This window comes from Pan troglodytes, chromosome 7, assembly GCF_028858775.2.
Source record: "Pan troglodytes isolate AG18354 chromosome 7, NHGRI_mPanTro3-v2.0_pri, whole genome shotgun sequence".
NCBI classification, from domain to species: Eukaryota; Metazoa; Chordata; class Mammalia; order Primates; family Hominidae; genus Pan; species Pan troglodytes.
In genome coordinates this window covers 6,933,665-6,960,635 of record NC_072405.2, presented here as the reverse complement: position 1 = coordinate 6,960,635, position 26,971 = coordinate 6,933,665, and the positions used below count along the sequence as shown (strand labels likewise).

General features: G+C 36.1%; 2 protein-coding genes across 2 annotated transcripts in view; one reads left to right on the top strand and one right to left on the bottom strand.

Moving 5' to 3' along the window:
* Positions 1-26,971, top strand: part of LOC129135625 (MAM and LDL-receptor class A domain-containing protein 1-like) — a 38,364-nt gene that overhangs the window by 8,270 nt on the left and 3,123 nt on the right. Inside the window, exons 2-3 of the mRNA XM_054656488.2 lie at positions 1,298-1,444; positions 10,181-10,278. Of these exons, the coding sequence (XP_054512463.1) occupies positions 1,378-1,444; positions 10,181-10,278 (165 nt within the window). The 5' untranslated portion in view covers positions 1,298-1,377. The remainder of the gene's footprint in view (positions 1-1,297; positions 1,445-10,180; positions 10,279-26,971) is intronic.
* LOC129135626 (peptidyl-prolyl cis-trans isomerase A) lies at positions 13,390-13,967 on the bottom strand. The gene has a single exon (XM_063816836.1). The coding sequence runs from the start codon at positions 13,919-13,921 to the stop codon at positions 13,424-13,426; it is 498 nt and encodes a 165-aa protein (XP_063672906.1). The 5' UTR covers positions 13,922-13,967; the 3' UTR covers positions 13,390-13,423.

The following is a 26,971-nucleotide window of genomic DNA, read 5'->3' as shown; positions in this document are numbered from 1 at the left end:
AAAGATGATAGCATGAAGATCGTAGGAATCCTGTCAAAACTATGGGTGTTTTCTGACAACTTAATTCTCCTTTTCTTCCCCACTGTTTGAAAACTGCCTCAGCATAAAGAGGAATATTTAGGAATAAGCTTTTAAATTGATTGTATTAATTTATTCCCAAAAGTACTAAGATAATCTGATACTATGATTCTTATTTTAGGAAAATGAAATTTAAGCACATAAAAATGAATTTCTCGAAAGCACAAATCAAGCTCTTAGACTTTCTAGTTGAATGCCCAGTCTTATGAAACCATCTATTTTTCTCTCATAAATTTGGTGTCAAAGCTGTGAAAGGTGCCTATAAAGTATGCTCCAAACCCCGACTTTCTCTAGAACCAGTTCTTTTATGATAAATGGAGGAAATTAAGTGCTTGGCAACTTTTGAGTTATGTATTAAGAGAAGACAGGCTTAGGCTGGGCACAGTGGCTCATGCCTGTAAACCCAGCACTTTGGCAGGCCAAAATGAGCAGATCATTTGAGGTCAGGAGTTCGAGACCAGCCTGGCCAACATAGTGAAACACTGTCTCTCCTAAAAATAAAAAAATATCCGAGCATCGTTGCATGTGCCTGTAATCCCAGCTATTTGGGAGGCTGAGGCAGGAGAATTGCTTGAAACCAGGAGGTGGAGATTGCATTCAGACATTGAACTGAGACTGCGCCACTGCACTCCAGCCTGGGCGACAGAGCGAGACTCTGCCTTAAAAAAAAAAAAAAAAAAAAAAAAAAGACAAAAGATAACACCAGCTCAGTTCCGAATATCTAATTTACCTGCAATTCCAAAATGGCTAGGTATTTTTTTTTTTTTTGAGAAAGTGTTAGGATAGAATAATAAAATGCATACTGAGATGCTGGCCTCAAGTTATTTGTGTGTCCAGAATTAATTTAAACTTCCCCCTTCCCAGTGGATTTTTTTCATTTAAACTACCATCTCAGCAGGTTTATACTGGGCAAGCAAATTAGTTACTCCCTGAAAAGCTTTGGAGTTCCACCTTGCATCATTAAATAAAATGGAGATGGCCAACCAGAATGAAATGTACCAGACTTACAGATGGAAGCATGTGGAAGGGTCATACCTCACACAGCACCTGAGATATTGTGTGTGACTAGATAAAGGAAAGCTATTCCGATCATTAGAGAATATTCACTACCAAGCAGAATAATTTTGCAGGCCTCCTAAGATGATTAGCTAGCGTAGAGCAGTGTTTGCCTGCATGCTCTTCATTTCTCCTCACCTGTTTTCTCTTCTACGTGTAACAGCAAAGCATCTCACCTGTGACTTTGAGTCGGGTTTCTGCGGTTGGGAGCCATTTCTCACAGAAGATTCCCACTGGAAGCTGATGAAAGGATTGAATAATGGAGAGCACCACTTTCCTGCAGCTGATCACACAGCAAACATAAATCATGGTAGGACATTTTCCTCTTTAAAAAAAATAGTTTTCTTTCTTGCATGTTGTGGAATGATGATACTGTGTATTTTCATTTCTATTCTGTAGACTGTATACATGGAACTCTGGTTTGTCTTGCTTTAAAACCTCCTGACCAAGTTAATAATTGGCGGGTAATTGAGTTCCCTGAAAGGAGCATTGTTTTAATCACCAACATGTTTGTTGTTGCAATTTTTATAAGTTGGGTTAAAGGCATAAAGAGGTGGAAAAGTTTTCTGATCATTTTCTCAAGTTGCCCAGAATCAAGTACAGTAGGCTTGCCTTCTTTTTAGAGCAATCCAATTTTTTCAAAACAGGAAGAAAAATAGTCTAATCTTGTTTCTGGGAACTGAGAACAGAGATTTAGCACTATCTGTGAAATAAATTTACAAATACTTGAATGCAATTTAATCAGTCTTCGGGCTTCTTTATAATAAACAGTCTTATTCTTCCACATATATGTTTTTAACCATCATTCCAGTGTTTACATATCATCTTAAAATAGAGGAACCATAACTACCTGTGGTATTCCAATAAGTGTCTGTGAAACTCCAATAAAACAGAAAGGGATTGTTCTCTTTTTTCTTTTGTTTTGTTCACATTTATCATCGGATGTCATCCCCCATATACGTTAGCATCGTGTTAACTTTACTTTTTAAATGTATGTGTTTTAAGTAAAGAGTGTCTCGCCATGTTGCCCAGGTTGATCTCAAACTCCTGGCCTCAAGCAATCCTCTCACCTCAGCCTCCCAAAAGTGCTGGGATTACAAGAGGGAGCCACCACACCTGGCAAACCTTACAATAGCACAACTGTACTTGTACTGTAGATCATCTTTCAACCTCATTGAACATTATCCTATTTGTTTCTTCTTTCAGACTTCCAAAGAATTATACCAAAAATAAGTGTTGATCATATTTTTAATTACAGCCATTGGAAATTGGGGTTGGTGGTAGTGGGTAAGGGTGCTAGGGGTTGGGGTGGGAAAATTCAACCATCCATCTGTTGGCTACAGCCATAAACCTAGTTAATTGTTTAACAGTATGGTAAGTTCTTAATTTTTGCTTTTGTGCCATGACTCATTTCTTTAACATTTTGTAGCAGACAAAGTTAAGTTTAAAGTTTAAAATAGAAAGGGGACTATAAATCATTGGAACTATGTATTAACAACACATTTTCTCTAAACTCATATAATGTTTTACTTCTTTTTCTCTGTTCAAGCCAATTATTAAATACATAGCATAGACGATACCTGGATGCACAAAGATGAATGCCACGATCCCTGCCTTTGAGGTGGTCTCAGTCTGGTAGCTTAAGTAGATAAGCAAGGAATTGCAATCGGTTATGAAGGATGCTTTAAGAGGGATGGAAGGTGATTCAGATGGATTCGAGATGCCTTGTTGAAGGAGATGACTCTTGAACTGAGCACTGAAGGGAAATGAAAAGTAGTCAGGAAGCCAGAAGTAAGGAATTACTGAGAGAAGACGGAACCAAAGAGAGGTGGGAGGGATCATGTCCTAATTGGAGGGAAGAATCCCCAAAGAGGGCAGAAAGATGGGAGTAGTTAGGGATGAAAGACGTGTGTGATTGGACAGGGAGAAGAGAACTGATGAAACAGGAGAGGAAGGAAGGGGACTCTAGAGAGTGCTGAGGAATTGGAAATGTGTCTGCAGGATGATGGTGACCCAGGTAGTCATGTTAAAGCATGTGACCAATCAAATTTGCTCTAAAGGGCTGTTCTGTCTGAGATGAGGAGAATGGAGAGGGTGAAAGGCTGGAGTCAAAAAAACATGGATGTGCTGAAGAAATATCAGTGAGAGATGATGAAGGCCTAAGCCAAGGCAGTGATTCTCAAAGGGAAGCTGTGTGGGCAGTGTGTCATGATGGTCTGATGTGAGCATACCATAACCAGTTAGGGAAGAGCACGGGCTGCCCAGGGTTCCGACACGATGTTGACACTGCACCCATGTCTAAATATTAGGGTGCTTCAGTTTTATTAGATAGAAAATAGAGAAAAGAAAAGTAGCTTCCCTGTGGAGTTGTCATGAGGATTAAATGAAATAACACCTGTGAAGGTTTTTCCATGTAGTAAGAGCTCCATAAATATTAATAGATATTTGTTGTCCATTCTAATAAGAAGACTGGGAAAAACACCAGATAAGACAATTAGAAAATATGTTTGTAATTCACCTTTAGTCTTTTGCCATCTTATAATTACTACATAACTATGATTTGCATTAAAAAGATTCTAATAGAGCCCCTGTGTTAGATGTTGAAAGACCCATTATTTTCCGGTGAGTTGAAGAATAGTGAAAGATAACAATATGACTGATAAAACTAGGGGCAGCTGGTCTCACCCAGAGTGTGAGGGACAAAAACGCAGTCTTTCTCATTTTAGAAAGGGCCAATGAAAAAAAAAAAAAAATATATATATATATATATATATATATATATATATCTGGATCACGGAGTCAACATCTCTTTACCCATGTTTGCCATGATCAAACCTTAAAGAGAATCAGTAGTGGTTTTAAATTGCAAGTGAGGAGGAGAATTTAAAAAAATGAAAAAGGACCAGGAAGGGAAAGGAAAGTGAAATGGAAATTTCTGGTAGAGTCAGAGGCAGCCTAATAGTTCCGATATCTAAGAAAGTGGAGTTCTAGTTCATTTTGTTCTTAGGGCCTTGAACATATAGATTGCAGTTTTTAAATCTATCTGTCTGTCTGTCTGTCTATCTATCTATCTATCTATCTATCTATCTATCTATCTATCTACCTATCTAACTAGCTGAGACAGAGTCTCACTTAGTTGCTCAGGCTGGAGTGCAATGGTGTGATCCATGCTCACTGCAAACTCCACCTCCCAGGTTCAAGCAATTCTCCTGCCTTTTCCTCCCAAGTAGCTGGGACTACAGGTGCACACCACCACGCCCAGCTGGTTTTTTGTTTTTGTATTTTTAGTAGAGCCGGAGGTTTCACCGTGTTGACCAGGCTGGATATGTTGATATTATGTAGTTTTTGTGTGTATGTGTGTAATTAAGCCTCGAATTTCCTTCCTGCCTTTTTTTGCTTCGTTTCTACCTTCCTATTCCTACTCTGTTAAGTTTCCATCGAAATAGGCAACTCATGTTAATTATGTTCCACTTTTATCTATGTTCATATAGTCACACACAGATATATATATAGTAGATACATACATATTCAAAATTATATGTGTTTCTGTGATTGTTTGTTTTTTAAGAAATATATTATCTTGTAACTATTGTCCCTATCTTCTTACTAAAGATAGCTTATGGCAGTTGCTCGAAGTCATCAAATACTATCTATTTTTTTTCATTTTCTTATGATAAAGTATTGGTTAAATGTAAAATTCAACCATTTTAGTGTACAGTTCACTGAGTTCTGACATACATACACAATTGTGTAACCATCACAAAAATGAAGATATAAAACAATTCTATTCCTGCCCAACACATTGTTCTGTGCCATTATGTACTCAATAATTCTCCCACCTCCCACCACTGACACCAATGATCTGATTTCTAGCCCTAGTGTATGCTTCTTCCAGAATGTCTTGAAAATGGAATCATATCATATGTAGCGTTTTGATTCTGCCTTCTTTCAATTAGCATAAAGGACTTGAGACTCATCCATGTCGCTGGCTTCAGCCACAATTCCTTCCTTTTTCACTGCTGAATAGTTGGGTCCATTGTGTGGATGAGCCACACTTCATTTATCCACTAACCAGCTGAAGGACACTTAGATTGTTTCCAAATATTGTCAAATATGAGTAAAAACACCATTAAATTTGCATACGTGTTTTCGTCTGGACATAAGTGTTTATTTGGTTTGAGTTCTGTATCCAATGCCTATGTCTGTTTTTGTTTTTTTTTGCACTCTGGTTGGTGAGAGAACTCTACCTTTCCTGACTTTCTGTGACCTTTGGGAAATGTTCCAGCTATTCATTTCAGGTGATTTTACCCCCAGACTCAGGTAGTTTCTCCAATCCATGCACACGATCGGTCCTTACATGGCAATTTAGGGGGGACTGTCTGCAGATCTCGGGAGCTTGCTGTCTTTTCAAAGCTCCAGTACCTGAAAGGGGCAGCTGGCACTCTGTATTATGAATTCTACCCATGTGGGTCTCCCCAAAGCACCGACTCTATCTGTTTCAACTTGAGGAGACTACCACACTCCTGTGTTTCCCCTCTGCACAGGCACCTGGAAACTCTGTCTAGGCAGTAAGCTGTGGGAATTACAGGACTTAACTCATTTATTTCCTCTCTCTCAGAGATCACTATCCTGTGATCTATCACTATCTTACATTCCCATTGTCCTATATTTGACAGTCCATGCTAAATATGCTTTTTTTCTAATATTTTTCTTTTGCTCATTTAAGACAGAAGATAAAATCCAGTCTGTGATACTGGATTCATGTTTGTTTATTTAGCTAAATTTATTTGATTTGGATATACCATAATGTATCTAGCTATTCCCCTATCCAGTGACATCAATATCATGACGATGTTTCAAATTTATTCTTGTACACATTTCCTCCTGTAGGATACTTTCGATTTTATGCAATAGATAATAACTAGGAGTGAGACTTCTATATTTTTTAAGCAAGATATGTATTTATATTTTCAATAAACATTTATAGATTCATTTACCCTAAAACTTTAGTACTCCAATTTTTAGTGACAAAATGGGACTACTTTTTCCTATTTTCCTACCAGCAAGAGGCATTATAATTCTCTATAAAAATTTCCAATTAATGGGTGTACAATGATTTCTCATATGTAATATTTATTTGCATTTCACTGAAAAATATGTTTTTCAAATGTTTCCAGTGTCTCAATTTATTTGTGTTCTTTAATTTAACTAAGTAATATTTTACAGCTTTCAGGGTAGAGATTTTGAAAATCTTTTGCTAATATTTTCCTGGGTTTTTGTGTTACTTTTAAAGAACTTCTGATTTTGATTATTGCTGACGTATAGAAATGCATTTTTATAGAAAATATTGACCTTGTATCCAGTGGCCTTGCTAATTTTATTTATCATAGCTAGGAACTTATACATATATATTTTATTTTCTAGGATCACAATTATTTTGTCTGCAAATAATGGCAATTTTATTTCCTTTTTTCTAAATATTAACAGTTCTATCTTCCTTTTGTTGTTTTATGTACTGGACAGAATTTCTAGAATGTGTTGAATAGAACTGGTGGTAGCTGCTAGACTTGTCTTATTTCTCTCTCAGAGGAAAAGTTGTCAATAGTTGAACCTTAAGTGCCATGCTTACTGAAAAATTGTATTCTTTATCAGATAAAAATGTTCCCTTCTATTCAAGAGTGTGCTTTTTAAAAAAAATTAAGAAATTGAATGTATGTTAAAAGTTTTCAGTATTTTTCAGCATCTATTATGATATGATTGTCAGATTATCTTTTTTGTCTATAAGGTAAATTGATTTTTTAAATATTAAACCCCTCTTGCACTCCTGAACCAAACCTAACTGGAGTAATTTTATTTATTATTCATTTCTTTATTCTATATGGTAATGCTTGTTTATAACTTTTGCATTTGTGAAAGTTATAGAGACTGGCCTCTAACGTTCTTAAGACATGTAAGGTGTTACTTCTAGGCCAGTGCATTAACAAGGTACCTGTTTTGCAGAAGGTGAGGTCGAGCCAGATGTGAACACTTTAACCCAGGGAGACTATTCACTCTGTCCTTTAATTTTTATACTGTGCTGGTCACATAGCCACTCTGGGGTATGTGGGTGTGAAAGAGTTTTACAATAAACAATTCTGATTACCAGAAGTAAACTCCTTGCCATGACCAGGAATAAAACTGGTAAATTCCACATTTCTCTAACTTGGCTCATTGTTTAGAGCAGGCTGATAGAAAGATAAATCAAGGGACATGTTCCTAGAAGTCCCTGGGCCTGTGGTCAGAGTTTAGACTCTCTATACCCCTTACCTGCACATATTAATTTTAACTCAATATTGTCAACTTTCTAAATATTTGGTTAAAATTATAGGATAGCATTTAGCTTCCAAATCAATGGTCAGTAACTTCATATTTTAATTCTATTATCTTTCCATCTAGAAACATGTTATCTCTTTTCACCTAACCAGAGAGTTTGCAGTCTTTCACAAAGTTTATAATGTTCTCCATATGAATCGTGTCCCTTTTCTGTTAAATTTATTCCTACATTAAAAAAATTAATTTTGCTATCAGGAGTTGGACATTTCTTGCTGTTTATGTATCTGGAAACTTACTGCTAAGATAAGATAAGTAATTGTGTAATATATCTGTTTCCATTTAGCTTACCAAATTTTCTAAATGATACTGTAATTATAAAAAATGGAATACTTTGGCTTTCTATTTTTACAATTATATTATTGGTAAAACATGGGAAATTTACTTCTCTTTTTCTATAATGTCTACTAGATATTTTATTTCCTTGACTTCTACACTCACCAGACCTTTAAGATAATATTAGTCTAAGATTATAAATATTGCCTAATATTATCTCTAATTGATAGTTGTGACAGAAATATGTCATTTCCCATTTTAATTAATATTGTTATATCATTTGCCATTTAGAATGCTATTTATTTTGAGGTTGTTCACTAGTCTTTATTTAATTATTTCCTTTTATTTTATTAAGATTTGTAACTTGAAATTGTTCACTGGTTTTTCATAGTCTTTTCAACATTTAGATAGGATTCTATGACTTGACACTTTCATTTGTTGTTGTAACTGAATATGGAGACCGAGCTCCTAAATTAAACCAAACCTACATTCTTGGAAGGCTCAGATTAATCAAGACACACTATTTTTGGATAACAATTTCAAATTTATTCGACATCATTTTAATTAGAATATTTGTTCCTATGCTCACAAGTGAGATTGCTCTCTAGAGTTTTAAATTTTGTCCTATTTTCATCCATTTTATTAAAAATTAAAGATATTCTGGCAACCTAATATGAATCAGGGAGCTCTCCATATTTTTCTAAGATCTGAGGTTTCTCGAATAATGTTGCAAATATTTGTTTTTTAAAAATTAAATAGGGAGCCAGATGCAGTGGCTCATGCCTGAAATCCCAGCACTTTAAAAGCCCAAGGCAGGAGGATTGCTTGAGGCCAGGAGTTTGAGACTCTGCCCCTACAAAAAAATTTAAAATGTATTTGGTAGTGTGCTCCTGTACACCCAGTGGGAGGCTGAAGCTGGAGGATTGTTTGAACCCAGGAGTTCCAGGCAGCAGTGAGCCACAATCATGCTACTGCACTCTAGCCTAAGTGACAGAGCCAGACCCTGTCTCAGGAAAAAAAAAAAAGAAAAGAAAATTAAATTTAACTCAGATGTGGGACCATACATTTCTCTCTAGATTTTCTTTTCATTACTTTTTCAGTTACTTTTGTTGTCTAAACGATTTATTCAGGCCTTTTGCTTCATTTAGATTTTGGCGTCTTAATGTGTACATGTTCTCACCTTCATTAACCAGCTTGTTTGAAATTGTGTATATTCTTTTGAATGACTGGAGGAGTAAGGTCTTTGAATATCGGTTCATTTGTTTTTAGAATTTTGATCATCTTTTTAAAAATATTCATTTGAATTTTACCTAAACCTGAGCATTTTTAGGTGGAAGAATTTTTCAAAATCAACTTTTCCCATTCTTTTCCTTTTTAGGTGAAGCATAGATAATTTCATGAACTTGCTCGCATGCACTGTTTCCATTACCTGTAATTTGGAATTTGGGGACAGTAAACTTTATCTTTCCAAGTAGGTTTTGAGATTTAAAAACAATATAAACTGGGTTCTATTTTTCCCACTCAAAGATGACACTGCTGACTCACATCCTTGGTTGTTTGGTTAAACATGTGATGGAGTCTATAAAATAATACATTCTAATTCTAAATCCTTTCCTTTGTGTGCAGTCGGCATTGACTTGTATCTAGGAAAATCACTCTCTGAATACGGTATTTTCCAATGAAAATAGTTGGTTTTCCAAATTGCCTATCACTGTGATTATCAAAGGGCAGTATCAGACCTTGACATTGTTGGGTATAGCCTTCCTTGTAAGTCTTCAATATTCAATGAAATTACCCCAGACAGCAGCTCTGAACCTGTGATCTTTTAAGCTGCTGAGAGATGTTATCCCCTGCACATTTGCCATGAGCACATCCGTCGTAGTTAAAATCTAAAAGTGGTGATTTTGTTAATGTTCAGATTAGATCTTTAATTAAGCTTTGATCCCCTCTAGCACAGACAACAATGTCAGACACGTAAGACCCGGGAGAAACTAAAATTCATTCCATAAGCTCATATCCTTCGGTACTTTGTGAGGAAACTAAAAAATAAAGCTCTTGTGGGTATTTCATAAGGGCGTGTTGAATATCTAATTGTCAGCTTAGAAGCTTCATTAATTTGATGTCAAACTGTATGACATAAATGAAGCCAACAGAAATGTTTGTTTAGGTGATTTGGATCAAGACCTTGTTTTAATTGATTAAATGTTATTTTAGGTATTTAATGTTATACCGGTATAAATGCTATTTGTTTTCTACAAACCATAATAGTAAATATGTAAAAAATGTACTTTTCTTTATCTAATTGATAGTTTAGCATGTGCAAGGATAAGATTGTGGAGCAAAGAACAGCTAAGTGTGTAAGAGAACTTGCATCCGTATGACTTTCCCTTTGTTTTTGCAGGATCGTTTATTTATTTGGAGGCACAGCGCTCCCCCGGGGTGGCCAAGCTTGGAAGTCCTGTTCTTACAAAATTGCTCACTGCCTCTACCCCATGTCAGGTAATCAACTCTTGCGAATTTCCACTGGCCATTCTGTGGTTGTAAATCGCTGAGCTTGGGTTACTCTGCTAGTAAATGCCCGCCATGTTTTACTAGCACTTTAATAATGAATTAAGAGATTTACATGCGCTATTTCAACACAAAATGCTATGTCCTTCTAGAAGACCATTTGTAACACATAACTGGCACCATTCTTTTGAGGGCTATTAAAGCTTTCTGTTATTTTATATTCTTTTCACACAGTCATTTCAATAATCTAAAGCTGTGGATACGTGTTGCCAAAATTTTTGGCCAACAATGTACATTGAGAAAAATAAAGTCAGTTAAATAAGTGTTTGTTGAAAGAAAGACAAATGGAAATGATTATATTTACTGAAATTTGAGTTTTTTAAATGAGTCCTCTGGTGCCAGGCAAACACAAACTAAGGAGTGAAATACCCATTTTATTTCAGCAGCATATTAGAGAGGATGGACTAGTTAGACTTGGTTCAAGTCTCTTTTGCCACTTTCTAACTGTGGCTCAGACAAATTGTATATTCCTTTTGAGACTCAGTGTCTACACCAGAAACATACATGATTGTATGGATTAAATGTCAGCGTTTACATTGGAAGCATACACGATTATATGGAATAATGTCAAGGATTAAAATGTGATTAAATAAAGCACCTGGCAAAATATTTGGTACATAGTAGGTAAACAATGTTTGTACCAAACATTGGTATATATGTACCAAATATAATGTTAATTCAGTAAACATAATTCCTTTGCTTTCCATAAAAGTAACACCTAAATCAGAGGTCTGTATTCAGCTTGTCTTATTTTCAGTCCTTTTGAGAGCTCCAACATGCCTCTCGGCCCTTAGGATTTCAGCTAATTTTTTCATCTTTACTTATCAGAAAATAATGAAGAGATCAATAGTGCCACACAGTAAATTCATTGCCTGTAAGTGTAGTGTTAGAGCAGTTTACTTGGGCATTCCTGGTGATAAATGACATATTATTCCGAGGTATAAACCTAATTATACTTTCAGTTTGGTATAAGTCTAAGTGGGAGTGTCCTGAGTTCTTTTTTTTTTTTTTGTAATAAAAATTTTATTTGTTTATTTATTTATTTATTTATTTTTTATTTTTTATTATACTTTAAGTTTTAGGGTACATGTGCACATTGTGCAGGTTAGTTACATATGTATACATGTGCCATGCTGGTGCGCTGCACCCACTAACTCGTCATCTAGCATTAGGTATATCTCCCAATGCTATCCCTCCCCCCTCCCCCCTCCCTGAGTTCTTAATAGTGGTGTTAGATACTTTCTTTTAAAGTCCTAAAGATACTTTCTTTTCCTTTCTTTTGTTTTTTTTTTCTTCCCATTTCTTTGTGAGAATAAGAATTAAAGCAAATGCCTGGTCTCCATTTCCATTTTATCCAAATGCCTTTTACCCATTCCCACCTCTTTATTTTAATTAAATCCTATAAGATAGACAGAAAAAGAGAAAGATAGATATAGAGTGTTTTTTTTTTTTTTGAGGGGAAACTCCAGAAGCACTTCTTCTTTGAAAGTACAAGCTAACTTAGATTTAATTCAAGGTCATACATTAAAGTGATGAGATCACAAATGTTAGATATATAGAAAAAATTGAATGTAAAGGAATATGATGTGTTAATTCTGCCTGCTTTACAGAAATTTGAAGATATTAAGAGTGTATTAGAAATTCCTATGACTCACCTAGAGTCACTGAGAAATCATATGCATGTATATGATTTTAAAATGTAATCTACCTTTCCCATCATTGTATGCTTCCCGATAGCCATTGATTTGTGGTCACTGGGATTGAGTTTCAGTTTATCATTGTTTCCACTTAAGGACACTTAATTTTTGCTTAAATTGATAACTTAGTTGGGGTTGGGGTGTTATTTAGGTGGGGTCTCAGTGAAAATGCTGTCATGGACATTTTGGGTGCTTGGTAGTTTATCTCAAAACCAAGGCTTCGATCTCTAAAGGCTATGGATACTGACTTAATGGTTTGCCTTGGTTTTTGAAAAACTAAGACTGTTTCAAGGCGCCACTGCAGACTGCCAGAATAGATATTTGTTTTTCACGCTTTTCTCTATGTGCTTGAATTTTAGGAGTCTTTGAGTTAGCGAGAAGGATATTTGAGTTACTTTGTAATGCTTTCCAGTTTAGGAAGTAGGAGTAGACTGTAGGAGAATGTTATTGATAGTCTGAGATACACATAGCTAAGGTTCTCAGGATTTTTCTAAGACTATAATATGAATTTTTAAAATAAGTTTGTGGCAATATGTGATATTTTCTTTTTCTTTCTTTCTTCTTTTTTTTTCCTGAGACAGAGTGTCACTCTGTCTCCCAGGCTGGAGTGCAGTGGCGCAATCTGGGCTCACTGCAAGCTCCTGCCTCAGCCTCCTGAGTAGCTGGGACTACAGGTGCCCACCACCACTCCTGGCTAATTTTTTGTATTTTTAGTAGAGTCGGGGTTTCACCATGTTAGCCAGGATGGTCTCGATCTCCTGACCTCATGATTCACCCGCCTTGGCCTCCCAAAGTGCTGGGATTACAGGCGTGAGCCACCGCACCCGGTCGATATTTTCTTACATAAAAGTTACAGAATAAGCAAACAAAACAAATTCTTACCTTCTTGGGTAACTGGAAAATCTAGCCAATCCTCTGAATTGGAATGTATTAATAATAGTGCTTTCATGGAACCAATGTTCTTCATTATAAGGTAGTAGAGTCAAGCAGTGAGATAACCAGTGTGGGGTACTTTGATATGATTAAAGCCTTCATTTTCTGAAATTATATGGTTTTTTTTTTCCTACATAATCCTAGCAGACTAATACAGTTAAGAATTTTTTCTTTTTTTGAAAGGAATTTAAAGCAACTTGAGCTTTCTCATGAGTTGCCATTTCTTTTTTGTTTGTTTGTTTGTTATTTAGTTTTTATTTCATAATCATAAACTTAACTCTGCAATCCAGCTAGGCATGGGAGGGAACAAGGAAAACATGGAACCCAAAGGGAACTGCCACGAGAGCACAAAGATTCTAGGATACTGCGAGCAAATGGGGTGGAGGGGTGCTCTCCTGAGCTACAGAAGGAATGATCTGGTGGTTAAGATAAAACACAAGTCAAACTTATTCGAGTTGTCCACAGTCAGCAATGGTGATCTTCTTGCTGGTCTTGCCATTCCTGGACCCAAAGCGCTCCATGGCCTCCACAATATTCATGCCTTCTTTCACTTTGCCAAACACCACATGCTTGCCATCCAACCACTCAGTCTTGGCAGTGCAGATGAAAAACTGGGAACCATTTGTGTTGGGTCCAGCATTTGCCATGGACAAGATGCCAGGACCTGTATGCTTTAGGATGAAGTTCTCATCTTCAAATTTCTCCCCATAGATGGACTTGCCACCAGTGCCATTACGGCGTGTGAAGTCACCACCCTGACACATAAACCCTGGAATAATTCTGTGAAAGCAGGAACCCTTATAACCAAATCCTTTCTCTCCAGTGCTCAGAGCACGAAAATTTTCTGCTGTCTTTGGGACCTTGTCTGCAAACAGCTCAAAGGAGACGCGGCCCAAGGGCTCGCCGTCGACAGCAATGCCGAAGAACACGGTGGGGTTGACCATGGCTAATAGTACACGGTTTTCCTCGGCGGCGGCGTCTGCAAAACGGCGTGAGTTGCCATTTCTAACAGCACGATTTTAGGGCCATTTTGCATGGATTACCTTGTACTTCATATGTGGCCAACACATGCCATCAGCATGGACAGTTGTTCTTGCAGCTAATCATTGTTCAAGATGCGGACTTTAATTTATGCTTCAAAAGTCCTTTCAGCCACTAGTGGAAAATTGGCATTTTTCTTTGAAATACAAGATAGGACAAACAGAACACGAGGGAGCCCAAAGCTATTCTATCTTACTGCTGTTGAAATGCTGTTACTGTTTACAATTAACTAGGAAATGTAAAGTATGAAGGGGATTAATGTGGGTACTAATATTTTCTGAGTTTTCATATTTGAGTTACTGTGTAAGTAACATAATCTCTTACTTTTAGGACTTCACAATTAAATACAGGAAGATGGATAATATGAAGCTTTTGCTTTCAAAGTTAGTTTGTATGTTCATCTATTGATCTTTCTTTTGTTTTTAATTCTCCAACTTGTTTTGCAAGTACATTAATATTCCTTCAGTAAAAGATAATTCATAGATTGTTTTACAAATATGAATGAGAAAGTCAGGACAAAGGTAGTTGAAACCAGAGATAGGTTGGATCCCAAAGTAAAGTTTATGAGGGCCAGCCTACACATTTGAGTCTGCCAATGCAGAGAGGGCCACATGTGGTTCAGATTCAAGGAAGTAAAGAGAAATAAACAAAACTGAAAATAGTTCTTCTGAGACTTCTCCCGAGTGCTTGCTATATTACCAAAGTAAACATTATACCTACGATTCAACACATATATATTGCTTATCTACTGTGCGTTGATCACAGTCCTCGATGCAGGGAATATAATGACAACAACCTAAACACATGCTTGCTCTAACAAAGTGTTGTTTAGTGGGGGATACTGACCGCAATTCAGTGTAAAATGCTGCAGACTACAAGAGGGTGAGTCCAGTATAATAATAACACTCTACAAATCTCTCTCAAAGAGTTTTAAAAGGCCATGTCTTACAATGTCCCCAAAGTAGGACAATGAACCGGAGTCAAAGAACAATTTAGAAAAAAAGTAATTTTGGATCATGTCCTGCAATGGTGCAGTTGTGCTCTATTCCCTGGTCATTGTGTTTAATCCAAAGATCAGTGTTAGAATAGCTGATGGATTCTAGAGGAAGCAACAGTCTACAGAGGAAAGGGCGAGCAGGTGCTCTCTCCAATCTGTATATCAAAGCACATAAAGATTAATCATTTAAACAGGAAAAACAGATTCTGTTTTATTGAAGATTCTAAACCTCAACATAAGCTTGTTCAGGAAAAGAATGCCCAGGAAAAAGCATAACTGACTAGGAGCCATAAAAATCACTATGGTAATGGTGAGGGATGTGTGTGTGTGTCTGTGTGTTTATGTATGTGATGAATGATCCCCTCTTTCAATATATACTTATTCCCAGCTGAATTTTGAGGAGCTATAGATATCTTCGCTTGTTTTTTTTTCTTTTCTCCCATTTATTTATTTTGCTTTTTTGGCTATTCTTGTCCTTCTGTATCTTCGTATTCTAGATCTTATAAAGGTGCAGCAAGTGTGGCAATAAGCAGACTGAGGAAGGCATAAAGGGTCTGATGTGAAGCAGAGAAGGCAGAGGTGGCTGAGGGTTTGGAGTAAAATCGAGAATGGCCATGAAGATCTCACCAAGGAGCTCTGAGATTGAGAAGGAATTAGAACAAAGACCATAGGAGAGTTGAGAAAATTGGCAGAAAATTTGAAGAGGAGGGTTTCAACAGGAGATGACCAAAATTAAAAAAAAAGAAAGAAAGAAAACAGAAAAATAAGGAAGAATTCATTTTGAACCTCTGAATGATGATCTTGGGTGTCCCAGACTGAAGTATCAGAGAGCCCAAGGTCCCAGAGGCACTGTACAGACACGAGAGCCAATGGAACTAAGACTATCACCCCCTCTCCAGCTTAGGTACTCATCCATATGCAGTAACTGGTGTAAATCACCAGATGTTCTTTCCTTTGGTAGTAAAATATATGATTTAATGTATACATATATAGTTTTTAAAAATAGAAATAATTTAAAATCATAAGGATACAATTAAAAATGAAATAATTGGAGCTTCCATTTTTATCTTCAATATTCAGAAAGAACTGTTTGTTGGAAACTTTTTTAACCACATGAAATTCTCTTGAATGCAGTGATTCAAAGTCTTGAATAGTCATACTATATATAAAATCTGCCTTAGTGGAGACCCAATAAAAATAAAAGCAAGCCCTTTTTATTAACATTTTACTTAACTTGTTTTGAATGAAGCAGGCATGCATCAAGAAAATTTCCTTTAAAAATGATCAAGTAGTAAATAAAATTTGAATGTTTGGTGTAATTTTCACTTACATGCTTTGCAGACCTGTTTCATGCAACATTCTGGGATGATGGACAATGTTCCCTATGTTAAGTATAGTAGCTACTAGCTACATAGAGCTATTGGGCATTTAAAACAACTGAGAGGCCGGGCGCAGTGGCTCTGGCCTGTAATCCCAGCACTTTGGGAGGCTGAGGCAGGCGGATCACAAGGTCAGGAGATCGAGATCATCCTGGCCAACATGGTAAAACCCCATCGCTACTAAAAATACAAAAATTAGCTGGGTGTGGTGGCACGTGCCTGTAGTCCCAGCTACTCTGGAGGCTGAGGCAGGAGAATCACTTGAACCCAGGAAGTGGAGGCTGCAGTGAGCCGTGATCACGCCACTGCACTCCAGCCTGGGCAACAGAGTGAAACTCTGTCTCAAGAACAACAACAACAACAACAAAAACAAAACCATAACTGAGAAAATGAATTTTTCACTTTGTTTAATTTTAATTAATTTAAATTTAACAGCCACACTATTTTCACAATTTTGTAGTTATGCTCATTATAATTAAATGTTCATTTTCTTTTGCCACTCTTCCTCCAAAAGACTCAAAGGTCCCTAAGGACCTGTAATGCCTTATACATTTTTTTGACATAGAATAGATTATCTTTCTTCCTCTCTTTCCTCTCTCTCTCTCTCTGTTACTTTCTCTATATATATTTCTGAATGTTTATAAGCATTTACTGACAGTCTTCTCATTTCTTTCTTCTTTTTTTTAATGCAATTAACTGAATACTTAGAAAATACAAATTACTATAATAAGTTCTGTGAGGAATTTATGACACGTTTCATGATTTGGAGTTTAAGGTTTAGTGTTCTGCTACTGGCATGTACCAGGTTGAGAGGCACAGAGTTTCCATACTTGGTTACTACTTATGTGAAGTCACAGCTTGTATCAATAACTTAAAATTGATCATTAGAGAAATTCAAATCAAAACCACAATGAGATATCATCTCACACCAGTCAGAATGGCCATTATTAAAATGTCAAAAAATAACATGCCGGCAAGGTTGTGGAGAAAAAAGTATGCTTATACACTGTTGATAGGAGTGTAGATTAGTTCAACCATTGCAGAAAGCAGTATGGCAACTCCGCAAAGAGCTAAAAGCAGAGCTACTATTTCACCCAGCAATCCCATTACTGGGTACATATACCTACAGTACTAGAAATTTTTCTACTGTAGGTCAGGTGCAGTGGCTCACGCCTGTAATCCCAGTACTTTGGGCAGCTGAGGTGGGTGGAGTGCTTGAGTCCAGGAGTTTAAGACCAGTCTGGGTAACATGGTGAAACCCTCATCTCTACTAAAAATTTAAAAAAAAATTAGCTGGATGTGGTGGTGCAAGCCTGTAGTCCCAATTACTGAGAAGGCTGAAGTGGGAGAATTACCTGAGCTCAGGAGTTTGAGGCTGCAGTGAGCCGTGATCATGCCACTGCACTCCAGCCTGAACAATTGGAGTGAAACCCTGTCTAAAAAAAAAAAAAAAAAAAAAAAAAGACATCATTCTATCATAAAGATACATTCACATGTATGTGAATGGTCATTGCAGCGCTATTTACAATAGCAAGGATATGGAATCAACCTAGATGCCCATCAATGACAGATTGGATAAAGAAAGAGTGGTACATATGTACTGCGGAATATGCAGCCATAAAAAAAGAACAAGATCATGTCTTTTGTGGGAACATGGATGGAGCTGGAGGCCATTATCCTTAGCAAACTAACACAGGAAAAGGAAACCAAATACCGCATGTTCTCACTTACAAGTTGGGAACTAAATAATAAAAACAATGAACACAAAGAAGGAAACAACAGACACGGGGGTCTACTTTAGGGGGGAGGGTGGAGGAGGGAGAGGAGCAGAAGAGATAACTATTGGGTACAATGCTTAGTACCTGGGTGACGAAATAATCTGTACAAGTCCCCGTGACACGTGTTTGCCTATGTAACAAATCTTCACATGTACCCCGAACCTAAAATAAAAGTAAAAAGGGAAAACAATGAATTAAAAAAATTTGTGGGCTGCATCAATAACTTTTGTTCAGTGATTTCACCCTCAAAAATTCAAAAGATAATGGAACATTCCTTGGTATTTAATGACTTAAGAATTTAAGTCTGCATAATGCAAATTCTATAAAAAAAGTAAATTAAATATAAGTTCTGAGCTCTTATCCCATTGACTATGGATCCCGTTGGCATTTATACTTAATACACTATTAAAATAACTTCACACTGGTGATGTACTGAGTGACAGTTTGACAGCTCAAAATTCTGATGGGACATGCACATCTCTTGTACAACTAGGTTTAAAGCTCTGTTTTGCATATTTACAAGCTTGGGACATAGTGAAACTTACAGCAGGGATCTAAAATGTAATCGCAGTTGAGAAACAGGAATCCTCTCTTTCCATGGAATTTAATTAAACATTTCCATTATTTTTGTTTCTAACTCACCTGTCAAGGTGTGAATTAAGGTAAGCGCAGTAATAAAATCTGAAATGAAATAAACAATCAGAATTTTTAAATCAGGTGGTCACAATTAAGTAGACATTGATAAAAATGTGTACCAAATAGACGCTTGGTGTTTTAAAATGAACAATTTTTTTAAAAAAGCATTTAAAACATTTTTTTTGGTCAACATTCATCACTGGAATTGGGTCCCAACAGTGAAATACATGGCTTGCCTATATATACACTAGTATCTGTCCATGTATCAGTATAAAAGCACAATGATGAATGGGAAAACATTTTTAAAAAAGAATTTAAAATATAATGAACCTGAAAAAATGTCACTGAATCTAAAGAGAAGTATTCCACTTTTGTGGGACCTCATCTTTAAATGTTGGGTTTTTCTTTAAAACATACAGCCTTAGGACCTGTTATATGATAATGAGAAGAAGCAAAAAAATTTGACTGCAGCGTACCTGAACTTGTTTTAATGGAGGTTTTGTGGGCATATTTTACAGAATGAATCATCCAGACAACATTGAGGGAATTAATTTTTGCCTCACACAGCTCCAGGTACTTAGAAAGTGGTCAGTAAATTTTGGTTGAATCAATAACAGTACGCAATTTCATGTTAGGGCTACTGCTATCAGCACCTGGCATAATCCTCTCTATTCTCTTCACTATGTAGTTAAGCCATCAAACCTTTAGATTGTGTCATTATTGATGGTGAATAGGAAGTGAAATGATTAAGCCTCCCTACCCTCAAAGAATGTTGTCTTACTTGGCTCAATTATTGATGAACAGTATCCTGTGAGCTTCCCCGTTATTTGTTAATGCTACCACAGAGACTAAATTGATATAAAGTATTAATTACAGTTTTTAAAATTAACCTAAGAAAATAATTTTTAAGGAAAGTTTTTCTTGTTTGAAACATCAAGTTTGTATAGTAATACTTGATTTTGTAACGTTGAGTCTCAACATGTACCTCTCATATTTGTAAGAAGCCAGAGAGAAGGATTCTGGAAACTTCCATGGAAAGAGTGGTACTTCCCATGACTGGGTTACACATCTGGGGGAAAGGAGAATTGGGAAGATTATATTTAACACAGAAGTTGTTTGGAATATATATATATACATATATATATATATATATTTTGTTGTTGTTGTTGTTTGTTGTTGTTGTTTTGTTTTGTTTTGTTTTTTGAGATGGAGTCTCGCTCTTGTTGCCCAGGCTGGAGTGCAATGGCGTGATCTCAGCTCACTGCAGCCTCCCCGACTTCTGGGTTCAAGCGATTCTTCTACCTCAGCCTTCCGAATAGCTGGGATTACACGCATGCACTACCACACCCGGCTAATTTTTTTGTATTATTAGTAGAGATGGTGTTTCATGCCTGTAATCCCAGCACTTTGGGAGGCCGAGGCAGGCAGATCACCTGAGGTCAGGAATATTTCAAATTATAGGAAAAACTACCAGAGACAGGTCAATGGAATATGTATATCATTGAAAACATGTTTTCAACATGTGCAGTTTTGGTATCATTTGTCTCAACATTCAAATCTCTCAGTTTTTACAAGAACGTCTCTAGATGGAAACTTGCAAAAGCAAGGCAAAATAATCAGATTCTCCGGATCTCAGTGGAGCCACGCAAAAATTGATCTCATTGCAGAAGCGGGAGAATCTACTCTACCTTTTCAGGTAAGCACATACGAAATTAATACAACTCAACAGAAGACACTTATTTAATGCTAATCCTTTCAGATAACAATATAACACACATAGCTCATACCTTTTCAGGTGAGCACATATGAAATTAATACAATGCAACAGAAGACACTTATTTAATGCTAATCCTTTCAGATAACAAAATAACACACGCAGCTCATGAATTTATTCAACATTAATGAAGCAAACACATTCAGAGATCAAACACATGATCTGTGATGAGTAGAGAGGTTGTTTTGACTATGCACTTAAGACATGTGTAGAATAGTAGCAAAAATGGAGATAAGAAATGAATAAGATGGCAGAGAGAAGAGTAACTTAAAATCATTTCTAAGTGAAGACATTGGATTATATGATGTAGTGAAAAAAAGTCTGACGTGGGCTGTAATATTTTAATCCTATTGCCTCACTTTCTGCTGCCTGGTAACATTGAGAATGTTATCCACCTTTGGGAACTGGAGGACATTATACAAAGTGAAATAAGCCAGGCACAGAAGGACAAATATGGCAGGTTCTCACTCATGTGTGGGAACTAAAAAGTTGATCTCATGGAGGTAGAGAGGAGAATGGTGGTTACTAGAGGCTGAGAAAGGTGGGGAGGAGGAGGTTAGGAAGGGAGGTTTGTTAATGGTTAAAAAATGTAGTTAGTTAGATAGAAGGAATAAGCTGTAGTGTTTGATAGCACAGTAGGGCAATTATAACAAGTTATTGTGTATTTCAAAATATTTAGGGGATAAGATTTGGAGCGTTCCCAACACAAAGAAATGAGAAGTGTGTGAGGAGATGGTATCCCAATTACCTTTATTTGAGAGTGACACATTATATGCATGTATCAAAATATCACATTTACCCCATAAATATGTACAACTACTATGTATTAATAAAACATAATAATAAAAGAAGGCAATTGTATCTTGTCAAATGGGTGTTCTAATTTCTACCTTCCTGTATATAAGTCTTCTGGATGACATTTGAAAAGAGCTATTTTGGAAACTAGATTGGATGGAGTGGAATATGGTGGAAAGCACACTGTTTTGGAGTCAGTGGTCTGAGTTTTAGTCTCTGCTCTGCTCATTGGTTGCTAAGTGACTGTGTAAATATTGTCTTTGTGCATCAAATTTCCTAATGTGTGAAAACCAGTGATGATAAAAGCAATACTCCAGGGGAGTCTGAATATTAAAGATAATATAGCTAAAATGGCAGCCATGAACATGGGCTCTGGAAACTTGGGTTCAAGTTAAAGGGTTGGGGGTGGTGGCTCATGCCTGTAATCCCAGCGCTTTGGGAGGCTGAGGCGGGTGGATCACAAGATCAGGAGATCGAGACCATCCTGAGTAACACGGTGAAACCCCAACTCTACAAAAAATACAAAAAATTAGCCGGGCATGGTGGCACGTGCTTGTAGTCCCAGCTACTCTGGAGACTGAGGCAGGAGAAGCACTTGAACCTGGGAGGTGGAAGTTGCAGTGAGCCGACATGGCGCCACTGCACTGCAGCCTGGGCAACAGAGTGAGACTCCATCTTAAAAAAACAAAAACAAAAAAGTGTATGATTATAGGGAAGTTACAGAAGCCCTCTATGCCTCTTTCATTAGTGGGGTGTGAGGATAATAGTTGGGGATTTAAGGTCATCTCATCCTCATTTCTGAACAAATTGAGATAAATATAGAGGTTAAACAGGTTGAGAATACATATTTTGGAGCAGATGGCTTTAGAATGTAGAGTCACTTATTTAAAATAATGCTTGATCTTAGAATAAATAGAATTACCCAGAGGACAATTGACTGTGCTGGAGAAATATAGAGCTCATACTCTAGGCGAAGTCTCTTACCTTTAGCCAGAGGTAATATCAGTGTGCATGCCTCCTGAGGACAGGCTGGCTCCCAATAGTGGGTGTTGAATGGGAGAAGAGGATGAATCGAGCTCCCCCAGGTTACTCTTCTAACTTCACAGTCAGGTAAATCTTCCTCCTCCCACGGAGTGAGGGGTAAGTAACAGCAATGTTACTACAGTGAACCACCTCCCCATGAAAGCAGGAAGACTAGGGCATAAGCATCAACTGTAATCAATTACTGTTCTCTACTTTATACAGTTATTGTGAGGATTATATGGTGTATACTTGTAAAGCACATGGAAGCAAATCTGGCACAAACACAGAATTCAGCTGTTTTTATTGCTGTAGTTATTCCTTGGATATTGTCTGGAAATAGTAGACACTCAATAAATCTTAGTGTTCTCTGTTTTATAAAGGGAATTCCCGCTTGATCAGAACTCTAGGCTTGATCATTAAAGGCTTCTTTACTCAGTGAAGGTCCCCAACGTCCCTTCTCAAAGATCAATTTATTCCATTCTCATATTTAATGGACAAAGACATCATGAATACTAGCAGCTCTTAATTGGGAAGCATTTGACACAAAGGCTGGTCATGGAATCATTTTGGTGTCAATCTCCATTGCAAGGAGCAGGGCAATGAAATCAGAACAATTTGATCTTTTGCCTCCTGCATTTATATTCTATAGAAAATTGTTTTCATTCGGTTTGCTTTGAGTTAGAATGAAACTCACCAAGAAGATCGTTCAGAGTTTGTCATTAATTGACATATTGAGAAGAAAATAGAATGTCCTTTCTAGCAGTAAGTAATTTAGAAATATGAGTTGAAACACATGCCATTTCTGTCTACAGCTGGAAGCTCTCATGGACCCATCAGCATTACTGAAGAGTTTCAGTGAATGCAATTTTTGTTTTCTCTTTAATGTTCTCCTTTTTGGATATAGTAATGGTTTTGCTTTGCAGTGCAAATGGAGACTATCCCTTATTATCTGGGGGCATATTAACTAGTTTGTAGATGGGCAGTGGTTTGGTTAGATTTTGTGATGTGGCTGCAATGGATGTGTGAGGGTTTCTAACCCAGCCCTGCTAATCCCTCTTCCTTCATCCCCCTGCTGGTGGCTCAGCACCTTGTGTTGCTTTTTCTCTCCAATCAGCCTCAATGCTGAGTTCTTTCGAGGCCTCGGTCACATTGAATTCACCCCAGAGAAGCTAAGACTTTTCCTCTGTGCCTCCCCACTTAATCTGCCTATGAGTTGGCTACAGCACACATTTATTTTGGAAACTACAGATGAGTAAAAGAAAAATAAGAAAAAAACATCCCCTCACATTTCACTCTCAAGAAGCCCATGACAGCCCTATAATATCCAATCAGCAATTTAGAAAATTAAGTTTGGAAAGCAATAAGCTTTTTAAAAATGAGTTTAGAGGCAAAACCCAAGCTGCCCTGAACCACTGTGAGGCCTTTAGGCAGCTGATTTCATGATAGGTTTGATTAAACAGTGCTGCCCCCAATCTCCCAGAGGGTGTCATGTAATAAACACTCTCGGTGTTATGTTACCATTCTCAGCTCTGAGTTATTCACATTTCAAAACTCATCTGGCCCCAAAGACTTTAGATAAGGAACTGTGGACTTGCATTGATGTTCTGCTGTGAATCAGTCTGGATTTTATACATACACAATATATAAAAATAGATACACTTGCACAGATACATACATGGTAATATTTAATCCCTGAGTATTGCATATATTTACTATTAAATATTTCTAACTAGTAGTTAAAACAGAGAGAAACAAATACCTAAATACAGCTCAGGATTAACTAATGTTAACATTTTGTTTGCTTATAATGTTAAAGTTTGTTTGCTTATGAAGATGCAACTTTTGTCTTCCTTGTATCTCTCTCCATCCCATTTCTTATCCTCTGCAGAAAAAAAAAAAGATGCTAATATTATGCTGGCTTTAACCTGATTTCTCTGAGTGTATTTTTAAAGATATGAAAATATACATGAGGATTCTAGCTAGGTACAGTTCTACTTTGTTCTTTTATCGACAACAAATGAAAAAGATATTCTCCCTACAAATAGTTAATCTAGCTTTTTAAATATTCAAATATTTAAAGTTTGTCTTCTTGGATATAGGCTAGGATTTAAGATTAGTAGCCTGAATCATTTAAGGGTGACCTTAGTCATTGTCTAGCTTTCAGTTCCACGTGACTAAGCTCTGAACATATTTATACAGTACAGTGTAATCCAGTCCAAATATTGGAAAGAAGAAAGACATCAAATCACGTGACCTCTGTGTTCCCTTTTAGCCATGAAATTCTGATTCTGTGTGGTTCTTTTGATGTCAATTGTAGACAGTATAACAGAATACAGATTGCTTTGGGTTTCATAGCAAATAAGCACCCCAAGTTAGGTAGGGCATTTGCTCTTCCTGCTGGCAAAGAATTAGGTTTACTGTTTTCTCTGTAAGAACAGCAAATTAATGACATTTCAATATTCCCTCTATTTCTTGTGAGAGTTTATTGGAAAAATTTAGGTCAAAGAGTTAATAGTATTTTTCAAATCTGTTTTAACTTGGCCTGCCCACTTGCTATGTTCAGATTTTCACACAAATAGATTCTTTTAATATTTCTTTTCCCCCCAACCGTTGTGCTGTTTTAGTATCTCAAGGTGGCACTTTTTCTGAGTAGTCCATTGATTTCAAGTTGCTCTACTTTATTCGAGCTTCCCATTAAAATGTAATTGTATCATATTTTAGATTTCATTTTGAAATGAACCTTTTGTGAAATTTCACACAATGATGGATACCATGTTCTCTCTTTATCGGAGTCAATGATATAAATCAATAACAATTTCCTGACATTATTTGACGATTCAGTGAAGGGTAAGATTCATAACACAAAAGTAAAAGGTGATCGAGTCTCCGTAAAGTTGCTGTGTCCTTGGCCTGCTTAATCTAGAGCTGCATGAAATCTTGTTTCTCCAGACAGCCCTATTCTGCAGCATCCACTAAAGCCCAGTTATCTCTTTATTTCATTAGAGAGATGCAGGATAGTATAATCATTAATGGCTCAGCTTACATATTTTTCTTACTTGACATGTGACATTCAACCAATTACTTCTATTCTCTAATCTTCTGTTTCTTTCACCTTAAAATAAGATGAAAATAGCATCATCTTCACAGGATTAAAACAAGTGAATGTGACTGGCATATAGTAAGTGCTAAATAAAAGGTGGCTGCTGCTCTTATTATTGATACCATCATCATTCTTCAAAAATTAATATATTCCTACTACTCTCTACTCCTTCTTACTATATCTCTATTTTCTCTTGGATTCATATTCATTTTTTGCTCCTGTTATTTTTTTTGAAAACAAGATTTCTATGTTAATTGCGTATTTGTCTGGAAAAGCACCTGAGTTTTGCACTTGTAAAAAGTAATCACTTGATTATGAACATTTATGAATTTTTGTGGTTCCTAAAAGCAAGAAATTATTTTGTTCATAGAAGGAATAATATAATTGAATAAAACAAAAATCAACAAGATCCCAAAAAATAGTTTTAGAAGAGTGAGTCATCTAATTCAATTTAAAATGTAAATTATTCAATTACCTTGAGAATCTTATCAAATGAGGTTTTCACTCTTCCTCCATCTGTGGTTGAAACAGCTCTTCTGAGTGACCTCTTTCTCACTTACTGATTACCAATTGATGCTGACTGTAGTTCCGAAAGGGAATTGGTCACAACATTTTATATATATATATATATATATATATATATATATATATATATATATACACACACACACACATATATATACACACACACATATATATGTGTCTATGTGTGTATATAAATACACACATATATATGTCTATGTGTGTATATATACACACACATATATATGTGTGTATGTGTGTATATATACATATATACAAGTATATATGTATATATACGTCTATATACGTATATATATCATATAATATATGATATATATACACATATATGTGAATATATATCATATATACATATATGTATATATATCAGTTTGGTTATATATACATATATACACATATATACACATATATATACATATATACACGTATATACGTATATATATGATATATATCATAATATATGATATATACATATATGTGATATATATATCATATAATATATGTGTATTTACACATATATGTGATATATATATCATATATACATATATGTGTATATATATCAGTTTGGTTATGTATATACATATATACACATATATACACATTCATATATATACATATATACACATATATACATATATATACATATATATGTATATGTATATATCAGTTTGGTTAAAACCAGCAATAAAAAATAGGAACAGCCAAGGTGATTTTGAAACCATGAGATGGTCATTATTTACAGGTGTAACAGACATTTTTTGAAGGAAGTAATTGCTTGTATTTTAAAATTCGTATGATTTTAATTAATGGTAGAATTACAATTTCTAATTGTATAATTATGAATTTAACTATGTAGAAGTCAGCAAGCAAAATATAAATGACCTAATATTATTTTTATTTGGCTTTTGAAGTTGGATTTATCCTTCCATTT